General features: G+C 43.1%; 1 protein-coding gene across 2 annotated transcripts; it reads right to left on the reverse strand.

Annotated features, from left to right (window-relative positions):
- Positions 1 to 7710: 7710 nt before the first annotated feature.
- Positions 7711 to 11117, reverse strand: LOC119366132 (microtubule-associated protein RP/EB family member 1A-like). Of its 2 annotated transcripts, none has more exons than XM_037631817.1 (8): positions 10883 to 11117; positions 10633 to 10701; positions 10434 to 10520; positions 9621 to 9727; positions 9415 to 9536; positions 9070 to 9146; positions 8660 to 8773; positions 7711 to 8143 (listed from the first exon to the last, which is right to left on the reverse strand). In XM_037631817.1, exons 1-8 carry the CDS (start codon positions 10994 to 10996, stop codon positions 8027 to 8029), a joined length of 807 nt encoding a protein of 268 aa, XP_037487714.1. In that variant the 5' UTR covers positions 10997 to 11117; the 3' UTR covers positions 7711 to 8026. The 2 variants fall into 2 exon arrangements, with proteins under 2 accessions (XP_037487714.1, XP_037487713.1); XM_037631816.1 differs by having other exon boundaries at positions 9388 to 9536; positions 10883 to 11108.
- Positions 11118 to 11677: the final 560 nt, after the last annotated feature.

Genomic DNA, 11677 nt, shown 5'->3' on the forward strand with positions numbered 1-11677 from the left:
AATATGTTACTCACATATATTTATCAGAAAGGCGGTAGTGCTCACACTCACTTTATTGTAAATACAGGCTTCATTGCAAGTCTGTATAAAACTATATGCTTTGATCAACTTATCAAAGTGTATATTCCAACTCTGAGATGCTTGCACCAGTCCATAGATGGATCGCTGGAGCTTGCACATTTTGTTAGCACCTTTAGGATTGACAAAACCTTCTGGTTGCATCATATACAACTCTTCTATAATAAACCCATTAAGGAATGCAGTTTTGACATTCTTGTGCCAGATTTCATAAAATGTGGCAATTGCTAACATGATTCAGGCAGACTTAAGCATCGATACGAGTGAGAAAGTCTCATCGTATTCAACACCTTGAACTTGTCGAAAACCTTTGGCAACAAGTCGAGCTTAGTAGATAGTAACATTACTATCAGGGTCCATCTTCCTCTTGAAGATCCATTTATTTAACATGGCTTGCTGATCATCAAGCAAGTAAATCAAAGTCCATACTTTGTTCTCATACATGGATCATATCTCAGATTTTATGGCATCAAGCCATTTCGTGGAATCTGGGCTCATCATCGCTTCCTCATAGTTCGTAGGTTCATCATGGTCTAGTAACATGACTTCTAGAACATGATTACCTCTGGTGCTGATCTAACTCTGGAAGACCTACAAGGTTTTGTAGTAACTTAATTTGAAGTTTCATGATCATCATCATTAGCTTCCTCACTAATTGGTGTAGGAATCACTGGAACTGATTTCTGTGATGAACTACTTTCCAATAAGGGAGAAGGTACAATTACCTCATCAAGTTCTACTTTCCTCCCACTCACTTCTTTCGAGAGAAACTTCTTCTCTAGAAAGGATCCATCTTAGCAATGAATAACTTGCCTTCGGATCTATGATAGAAGGTGTACCCAATAGTTTCCTTTGGGTATTCTATGAAGACGCACTTCTCCGATTTGGGTTCGAGCTTATCAGGTTGAAAACTTTTTTCATATAAGCATCACAACTCCAAACTTTAAGAAATGACAGCTTAGGTTTACTGCTAAACCATAGTTCATACGGTGTCGTCTCAATGGATTTAGATGGTGCTCTATTAAACGTGAATGCAGCTGTCTCTAATGCATAACCCCAAAACGATAGTGGTAAGCCGATAAGAGACATCATAGATCGCACCATATCTAGTAAAGTATGATTATGACGTTCGGAGACACCATTACGTTGTGGTGTTCCATATGGCATGAGTTGTGAAACTATTCCACATTGTTTAAAATGAAGGCCAAACTCGTAGCTCAAATATTCATATCTACAATCAGATCATAGAAACTTTTTTTCTTGTTACGATGATTTTTCCACTTCACTCTGAAATTCTTTGAACCTTTCAATTGTTTCAGACTTATGTTTCATCAAGTAGATATACTCATATCTGCTCAAATCATCTGTGAAGGTCAGAAAATAACGATACCTGCCACGAGCATCAACACTCATTGGACCGTATACATCAGTATGTATTATTTCCATCAAGTCAATAGCTCGTTCCATTGTTCCGGAGAATGGAATCTTGCCCAAAAGGCACGGTTCGCAAGCATCAAATGATTCATAACCAAATAATTCCGAAAATCCATCTTTATGGAGTTTCTTCATGCGCTTTACACCAATATGAACCAAACGGCAGTGCCACAAATAAGTTGCACTATCATTATTAACTTTGCATCTTTTGGCACCAATATTATGAATATGTGTATCACTACGATCGAGATCCAACAAACTATTTTCATTGGGTGTATGACCATCAAAGGTTTTATTCATTTAAACAGAACAACAATTATTCTCTGATTTTAAATGAATAACCGTATTGCAATAAACATGATCAAATCATATTCATGCTCAACGCAAACGCCAAATAACATTTATTTAGGTTTAACACTAATCCCGAAAGTATAGGGAGTGTGTGATGATGATCATATCAATCTTGGAACGACTTCCAACATACATCGTCACTTCACCCTCAACTAGTCTCTATTTATTCTGTATCTCCTGTTTCGAGTTACTAATTTTTAGCAACCGAACAAGTATCAAATACTCAGGGGCTACTATAAACACTAGTAAGGTACACATCAATAACCTCTATATCAAATATACCCTTGTTCACTTTGCCATCCTTCTTATCCACCAAATATTCAGGGAATTTCCGCTTGCAGTGACCATTTCCTTTCCAGTGTAAGCACTCAGTTTCAGGCTTTGGTTCAGCTTTGGGCTTCTTCATGGGAGTGACAACTTGTTTGCCATTCTACTTGAAGTTTCCCTTTCTTTCCCTTTGCCCTTTTCTTGAAACTAGTGGTCTTGTCAATCATCAACACTTGATGCTCTTTCTTGATTTCTACCTTCGTTGATTTCAACATCACGAAGAGCTCGGGAATCGTTTTCGTCATCCCTTGCATACTATAGTTCATCATGAAGTTCTAATAACTTAGTGATGGTGACTAGAGAATTCTGTCAATCACTATCTTATCTGGAAGATTAACTCCCACTTGATTCAAGCGATCAAAGTACCCAGACAATCTGAGCACATGCTCACTAGTTGAGCGATTCTCCTCCATCTTTTAGCCATAGAACTTGTTGGAGACTTCATATCTCTCAACTCGGGTATTTGCTTAAAATATTAACTTCAACTCCTGGAACATCTCATATGGTCCATGACATTCAAAATGTCTTTTAAGTCCTGATTCTAAGCCGTTAAGCATGGTGCACTAAACTATCAAGTAGTCATAATATTGAGCTAGCCAAACGTTCATAACGTCTGCATCTGCTCCTGCAATAGGTCTGTCACCTAGCGGTGTATTAAGGACATAATTCTTCTGTGCAACAATGAGGATAAACCTCAGATCACGGATCCAATCCGCGTCATTGCTATTAACATCTTTCAACACAATTTTCTCTAGGAATATATCAAAATAAACATATGAAAGCAACAACGCAAGCTATTGATCTACAACATAATTTGCAAAATACTACCAGGACTAAGTTCATGATAAATTTAACTTCAATTAATCATATTACTTAAGAACTCTCACTTAGACAGACATCTCTCTAGTCATCTAAGTGATCACGTGATCCAAATCAACTAAACCATGTCCGATCATCACGTGAGATGGAGTAGTTTTCAATGGTGAACATCACTATGTTGATCATATCTAGTATATGATTCATGTTCGACCTTTCGGTCTCTATGTTCCGAGGCCATATCTGTATATGTTAGGCTCGTCAAGTTTAACCTGAGTATTCTGCGTGTGCAACTATTTTGCACTCGTTGTATTTGAACGTAGAGCCTATCATACCCGATCATCACGTGGTGTCTCAGCACGAAGAACTGTTTTCGCAATGGTGCATACTCAGGGAGAACACTTCTTGATAATTTAGTGAGAGATCATCTTAAAATGCTACCGTCAATCAAAGCAAAATAAGATGCATAAAGGATAAACATCACATGCAATCAATATAAGTGATATGATATGGCCATCATCATCTTGTGCTTGTGATCTCCATCTTCGAAGCACCGTCGTGATCACCATCGTCACCGGCGCGACACCTTGATCTCCATCGTAGCATCGTTGTCGTTACGCCATCTATTGCTTCTACGACTATCGCTACCGCTTAGTGATAAAGTAAAGCAATTACATGGCATTTGCATTTCATACAATAAAGCGACAACCATATGGCTCCTGCCAGTTGCCGATAACTTAGGTTACAAAACATGATCATCTCATACAATAAAATATAGCATCACGTCTTGACCATATCACATCACAACATGCCCTGCAAAAACAAGTTAGACGTCCTCTACTTTGTTGTTGCAAATTTTACGTGGCTGCTACGGGCTGAGCAACAACCGTTCTTACCTACGCATCAAAACCACAACGATAGTTCGTCAAGTTAGTGTTGTTTTAACCTTCGCAAGGACCGGGCGTAGCCACACTCGGTTCAACTAAAGTTGGAGAAACAGACACCCGCTAGTCACCTGTGTGCAAAGCACGGCGGTAAAACCAGTCTCGCGTAAGCGTACGCATAATGTCGGTACGGGCCGCTTCATCCAACGATACCGCTGAACCAAAGTATGACATGCTGGTAAGCAGTATGACTTGTATCGCCCACAACTCACTTGTGTTCTACTCGTGCATATAACATCAACGCATAAAACCAGGCTCGGATGCCACTGTTGGGGAACGTAGTAATTTCAAAAAAAATCCTACGCACACACAAGATCATGGTGATGCATAGCAATGAGAGGGGAGAGTGTTGTCCACATACCCTCGTAGACCGAAAGTGGAAGCGTTATGACAACGCGGTTGATGTAGTTGTACGTCTTCACAATCCGACCGATCCAAGTACCGAACGTACGGCACCTCCGAGTTCAGCACACGTTCAGCTCGATGACGATCCTCGGACTCTGATCCAGCAGGGTGTCGGGGATGAGTTCCGTCAGCACGACGGCGTGGTGACGATGATGATGTTCTACCGACGCAGGGCTTCACCTAAGCACCGCAACGATATGACCGAGGTGGAATATGGTGGAGGGGGCACCGCACACGGCTAAGGAACGATCACGAAGATCAACTTGTGTGTCTAGAGGTGCCCCCCTGCCCCCGTATATAAAGGAGCCAAGGGGGAGGGGGCGGCCGGCCAAGGAGGGCGCGCCAAGGAGGAGTCCTACTCCCACCGGGAGTAGGATTCCCCCCCTTCCAAGTAGTAGGAGTAGGAGTCAAGGAAAGGGGGAAGAGAAGAGAAGGAAGGAGGGGGCGCAGCCCCTCCCCCTAGTCCAATTCGGACTAGGCCTTGGGGGGGCGACCAGCCTCTCCTCTCTCTTTCCCCTAAAGCCCAATAAGGCTTATATACTCCCCGGCGAATTCCCGTAACTCTCCGGTACTCCGAAAAATACCCGAATCACTCGGAACCTTTCCGAACTCCGAATATAGTCGTCCAATATATCGATCTTTACGTCTCAACCATTTCGAAACTCCTCGTCATGTCCCCGATCTCATCCGGGACTCCGAACTCCTTCAGTACATCAAAACTCATAAACTCATAATGTAACTGTCATCGAAACCTTAAGCGTGCGGACCCTACGGGTTCGAGAACTATGTAGACATGACCGAGACACGTCTCCAGTCAATAACCAATAGCGGAACCTGGATGCTCATATTGGCTCCTACATATTCTACGAAGATCTTTATCGGTCAAACTGCATAACAACATACGTTCTTCCCTTTGTCATCAATATGTTACTTGCCCGAGATTCGATCGTAGGTATCTCAATACCTAGTTCAATCTCATTATCGGCAAGTCTCTTCACTCGTTCCGTAATACATCATCTCGCAACTAACTCATTAGTTGCAATGCTTGCAAGGCTTAAGTGATGTGCATTACCGAGAGGGCCCAGAGATACCTCTCCGACAATCGGAGTGACAAATCCTAATCTCGAAATACGCCAACCCAACATGTACCTTCGGAGACACCTGTAGAGCTCCTTTATAATCACCCAGTTACGCTGTGACGTTTGGTAGCACATAAAGTGTTCCTCCGGTAAACGGGAGTTGCATAATCTCATAGTCATAGGAACATGTATAAGTCATGAAGAAAGCAATAGCAACAAACTAAACGATCAAGTGCTAGGCTAACGGAATGGGTCAAGTCAATCACATCATTCTCCCAATGATGTGATCCCGTTAATCAAATGACAACTCTTTTGTCCATGGCTAGGAAACATAACCATCTTTGATAAACGAGCTAGTCAAGTAGAGGCATACTAGTGACACTTAGTTTGTCTATGTATTCACACATGTATTATGTTTCCGGTTAATACAATTCTAGCATGAATAATAAACATTTATCATGATATAAGGAAATAAATAATAACTTTATTATTGCCTCTAGGGCATATTTCCTTCACTTGAAGTCTCTGACACTTGTCGTGTTTGTGGAATGGAACGAGAGGACTCTTTCCATGTCTTCTGCAGGTGTCCAATGGTTGTTGGATTATGGGAGGCGATGGCGAAGGATTGGGCGATGCCGCTGCCGAGGAGTATCGTGAACACAGGGCACCAATTGCTACTACATCTACTTGACACATGCGGCGGCTCCCACTGCTCATGACGTTGTGGTGTGCTTGGCACGTCAGGAATGAGGTGGTGCACTTCAAGCCTGCCCCTCCAATTGAAGCCTCGTGGAGATTCCTAGGAAGCTACATCAACTCACTAATGTGCATCAAGCAACATCCATCGGCGGATGTCGCAAAAGGAAAAATGGTGGTCTCATATGGCCGAGGCTCTCAATTGCATTCATGGAAGGCCGCTCCTCCAGGTCGTTCGCCTGAGAGATGGAAACCACCACCTGATGGCTAGCTTAAACTGAATGTTGATGGCGCCTTTTCTGAGTCAGAAGGTAATGGAGGTGCAGGCATGATTCTCAGAGATAGCAGTGGCCACATTGTTTTCTCATCCTACCGTCACCGTTTCTCGTGTGTGAGCGCACTGGAAGCTGAAGTAGAAGCTTGCAAAGAGGGCGTTACACTAGCACTAGAGTGGAGCACTCTACCCTTTATACTGGAAACGGACTGCTCCGTTGCTGCAGCCATGATTGTGCAGTCGGAGGTGAACAGGTCTCCTGTGTCTAATTTAGTTGAGGAAACCAAGCAGTCAAGCACTTGCTGGCTAGAGGTAGAAGTCACGAGGTAGCTGCTATTAGCCGAGTGCAAAATAGTGTCAGTCATATGCTAGCAAAAATTAGGCGCACTGGCCCTAGAACGGCGGTGTGGTTAAGGTCTGGTCCAGAGGAGATTGTAAACTTATGTGCCGCGGATCAAACTGATCTGATTTAATAAATAAATCTCCTTTTTTCGCAAAAAAAAAGTTGCTACAGCAGTCTCAAAGGAAGATGTTGGATACTCTTGCTCAGGAAAAAAAAAGGCAATCTTCTATTTAGTCATGTTTCGATTTTTCAAGTGGTCTTCAGTCGTAAGTTTGTTACTCCCTCCCGTTTCTAAATATAAGGCTTTTTTGATTAAAAATAAATATAAGGCTTTTTACAGATTTCAATATGTAGTGTGTATATAGACGTATTTTAGAGGTAGATTCACTCATTTTGCTCCGTATGTAGTCCATATTAAAATCTCTAAAAAACCTTATATTTAGAAACGGAGGGAGTATTAGCTAAAAAGCTAGAGGAAAATGTGTATCCTGGAGGAACACACAGTTTTCAGACAACATGAATATAAACATGTTGGACCACTCTAAGGGTCACTGTAAAGTTAAAAAAATGAGAATCACTCCAAAGTTAAGTACAGATAGCTAGTTGAATAATCCTATACAGAGAGCTAGTTGAATACTGACCCTTGCTATCAAGCTGGCATCAAAGTAGAAAAGGAATTACTAGTAGCAGACAAAGCAGAAAAAGAACTAGAGCCATCAAAATTCAATGTGGTAACAAATCTCTGGGTTTGGGGGATAGGATGAGAAGCTATCAAAGAAGAATTTAAGTAGTACTCCCTCCGTTCCAAAATAGATTAACCCAACTTTGTACTAACTTTAGTATAAAGTTGGGTCATCTATTTTGGAACGAAGGGAGTAGTACATATTTCTTCGCATAAAAAAATGCAGAAAACTTTGGCGCATTGACGCCCATAAAAGATTGGTGATTCTCACTAGCACGAAATGAAGGAAAAGAAGTAAAGAGCTGTCAAAAATCAGTGTAGTAACAAATCTCTGGGGATTGGGGACAGGAGTGGAGTTATCCATGAATGTGCATCATAACTAGCCACGTGTTCTTACTTGAGGAAAATTTGTCTTTCGATAAGCCGTGCCACAACAGAAGACAGTTGCAGGTGACTGGCCATGAGCAGTTCCCCATGCCAAGTGTTATTTTCTACTAATTTACACATTACGAGCTACTCAGATTGATAGTAGGAGAACCACAAAGTTCTCCACTAAAGGTTTTGGAGGGTACGATGCATCCCGTGGCACTTGTCATGTCACTCTGCTTCATCTGAGAACATGCCTGGTGACCTGGTGATTATTTCATTAGCCTCAGGTAATGATGAATCCTTCGCATCAGCCGCATAGAGTATCTTCCTTATCCCTTTGGTCATCTGTCAAGAAAAAAAATTGATGTTTTAACAGTCAAACCCAAAATAATACAAAGCAGGAATCGTAATAGCAATATACAAAACTTCCAATAACAAAGTTGTTACAACTGGAATGAACCAAGTTATTCATGCCCAAAGGTTCAGACCAGTATTTGGTGTGAAGAGCAAACCAGATAATAGTCATGCAAACATGGACATGAAACAACGATACCATGTCAATGTTGTTCTAAATTATTTGGTTGTTGCCTAAGCTGTGAGAAATATTCTAAAGATCAGTATGATAGAGAACTATCATTGGTACTGTCATGAAAGTGCCAATGAATAGTGCAATACAAGGGACTAATGTTGACACAATGTGGCATTGATTAGGAATTAAACACACCACATCGACTTGGGGGTCCCTCAGAAGCTTCTTTGTCAACATAACTGAAATTCAGACACTAATGCCCTTGAATGCAGATGAGTACAATAAAATTAAAAAATGCAGAGCTCTAAGATTTCCAAAAGATGTTTGTTTACCGGTAGATGCTCCAACTCAGGTCTTTGACATAATATCTCGATGTCACGCAGCTTTGAGAAGTAGAAATCTCTTTCTTTCTCAGTGTTGTCCACAGCAACCTTCAGATCTGCAATCTACAATCCAGTAGAGATAGTAACATCACCAACTAGATGAATTTACCATCCTCAATAATACAACTTGCCCAGATTTATAGCTGCCAAAGGTGAACTCTACAAATTTCACCGGTATAGTGATCAGAAGCTAGAATGGGGTTTTACAGCTATATATAAAATAACTTTAAAACAATATACTTTGGAACAAAACTGGAGTGACATACTCATATAACAGTCTGCAGTATAGATACCTGGGTTTTTCCACAGTATAAGATACTATAAAAATGAAACAGCACCTTAAGTTACACACTGCTTACCTTCTCAGATAATTGTTGAATCTGCTCCATGTAATGCTCTTCATTAACAGCATTACAGACTTTTCCAACTGGAGAAGCTGCATAATTGAGTTAGCATAGAGTCATTTAAGTATTTAACGAAGTCGCACAAAGCCTCTATGCTATTCCACATAAAAAATTAGCATATAAACTGATAACTGATGAACAGCTTCACTTAATGCCTTTGCGTTTTATCAAGGAACATCACCAATTTATTAAGAATAGCATGGAACTGATCTTGCATATACTACTAAAAAAGAAAGAAAAACATATACTAAAAGAAAGATTTTTGACAAGTACCAAGATCAGTATTAGAATTCAGGGCACCTCCATCTGCTGAGTTAGCACTAGATAATCTGTTGGCTTGAAGTGATTTGGATGACTTGTTGGGACCCTTGTGGGTGCGCTCTTTGCAACCCTTGGACCTCCTTTCTACAGGATTGTAGTTTCTAAAACAAGAAAATAGTCTTGTCAGTTCAATAGTTACTGACAAATTGCAGTTCCTTTGCATTTAACATAACCATGGCACATACTCATTCATGATTCCACCATTTACAGAATCACAATATCTTTTCAGCCATTGCAGAAACTCCAAGTTGTCCAATGGCCGCCCTTTAACAAGTTTGTTGACCTCAATATTCTGCAGAAGCATCCATCCACTAATTAGCACAACAATGAACTTTTTATGCTATGGATTACCTCATAGTAATAAGAATAGAAGCTGAAGGACCGAGATGAAGCTGCCTTAGCTCAGTTTTGCTAAAACACAGGCCATAAAATCGGCAAAACATTCAGAAAGCACAACTCTAAACTTTATATTGTGCAGAATCAGAACATAAACAGAACAGTACAAGTTGAATATATATACTTCTTCTGACATGCGACACTAACCATTAAGACAATAACCACCACCAGACTATCAAGGCCTTCCCTGATATCAAGTGTCAAGTGCTGAACACAGACAGTCACACAACACCAAACTTTGCCTTGTGATGCGTCATCACACGCCTACTTCACCCAACCAAACTTTGAAAATTAGCTTTCAATGCACATAAACACAGGTCGTAATCTCAACCACATCCCTCCTCACTGTGCACAACAATGAGCATAACTTGAGTACTGCACAGCAAATTTAGCAAGTCATCGAATCATCTTGCGGCTATACCACATGCTGACAACAATTACAGATATCTGTTCCAGACTGAATCTCGACACACCGCATATATAAACCGAATTACCGAACAGATATCTGTCACCTTGCCTTCACTCATTGACAAAATGCATTACAAATAAATCGATGGATCAAGAGGGCCGGGAAATAGCCAAGCCGGGAGAATCACCCGTACCTTGCCTATCCGCAGCTTGTTGAAGACATCCTGGAGAATCTTGTAGTTCTGGATCATGTCGTACTCCGTCTTGGCATCGAAATTCACCTGCAAAACACCCCCAAAATAATAAGCATCCGCGGCCATCTAAGATTCTAAGCCAAGCCCGCCTAAGCGCAACGCTCCGAAACAGATCAGCCGGGGCAGGACGCATCCTAACCTTGTGCATCGGCACCGACCCAGGGTGAACCATGTCCAGCAGCTGGCACTGCACCGCCCCCGACGCCGCCTGCATCGACACAGAACACAAGAACAAAGCACCCCCAAATCAGCACCGCCGAAATCCGAACCGAGCCGCGCCGCAGCACCCACGAACTCCCCCCCTCCAGCACAGCGCGGCCAGCCTAGCACGCGGGGAACGCGGGGACCAGAATGGGGGATCGGAAGCAAGCGTGGGCGACTGGACTGACCTCCTCGACCTTGTTGAGGGAGAGCTGCAGCGTGGCATTGACCCAGCTGAGGATCTCGCCCCGCCCCACGAAGTAGGCCTTGTCCATCAGCCCGAAGCTCGCCGCCGCCGCCATCCCCTCCTTCCCTCCCTCCGGCGATCCCTCCCTCTCCCTCTCCCCCGCGGCGCCGCTGGACTGGACTGGGCTGGGTGCGGGGGGAGAAAAGCCTGTGACGGAACAACTTTTCGAAACGCCTCCACGCGGAACGGCGAGCGCAGCAAAAACAAAAACAAAACGCCACGCACACGCACAGCTATACTAAGGCTGGTCATATGTATGTTACTAGTCTAAGTTACTTTCCATTATGACCAGCCTAACGCTGGAGGTGGGCGGTGGGCGGTGATGGGACACAGAAAAAACGTCTCCAAATGGCGGCCTGGGGCCCGGCCGCCTTTACTGGCTCCCGTCCGTCTGCCCCGGCGCCCGCATCGACGCGCGCCGACAGGTGGGTCCGCGCGCGTGGGGCCCTCTCTGGGTTTGCTCGGGGCCCAGGCCGACGGGCTCTGTGGGGCTCGCGTTTGTGGGCGTGAATGCGGGTCAATTCTCGCGCGGCTTGCATTCATGCCGGTGGGCCGCGCTGTCGACCGTGTTATATCTGGAGGCCCGCGTTAGTGGAGTGGGCATGGACCGGGTGGACGGAGTACCGACCGACTGGGCCGGGGTTCTGCCTCGTCGCGTACACGAGGCCCTTAGGGATTCTTTCTTTCAATTCTCGTAGAAATTTTGATGAAGGATTGAAATCCTTAGAAAAAATCA

This window comes from Triticum dicoccoides, chromosome 2B, assembly GCF_002162155.2.
Source record: "Triticum dicoccoides isolate Atlit2015 ecotype Zavitan chromosome 2B, WEW_v2.0, whole genome shotgun sequence".
Lineage (NCBI taxonomy): Eukaryota > Viridiplantae > Streptophyta > Magnoliopsida > Poales > Poaceae > Triticum > Triticum dicoccoides.

Coding starts and splice junctions, on each gene's coding strand:
- LOC119366132 (XM_037631816.1), bottom strand. CDS start 10,996: ATGGCGGCGGCGGCGAGCTTCGGGCTGATGGACAAGGCCTACTTCGTG. Junction 10,521..10,632: donor GGTCGGTGCCGATGCACAAG/GTTAGGATGCGT, acceptor GGTGTTTTGCAG/GTGAATTTCGATGCCAAGAC. Junction 8,774..9,069: donor TTCAACAATTATCTGAGAAG/GTAAGCAGTGTG, acceptor ACTGGATTGTAG/ATTGCAGATCTGAAGGTTGC.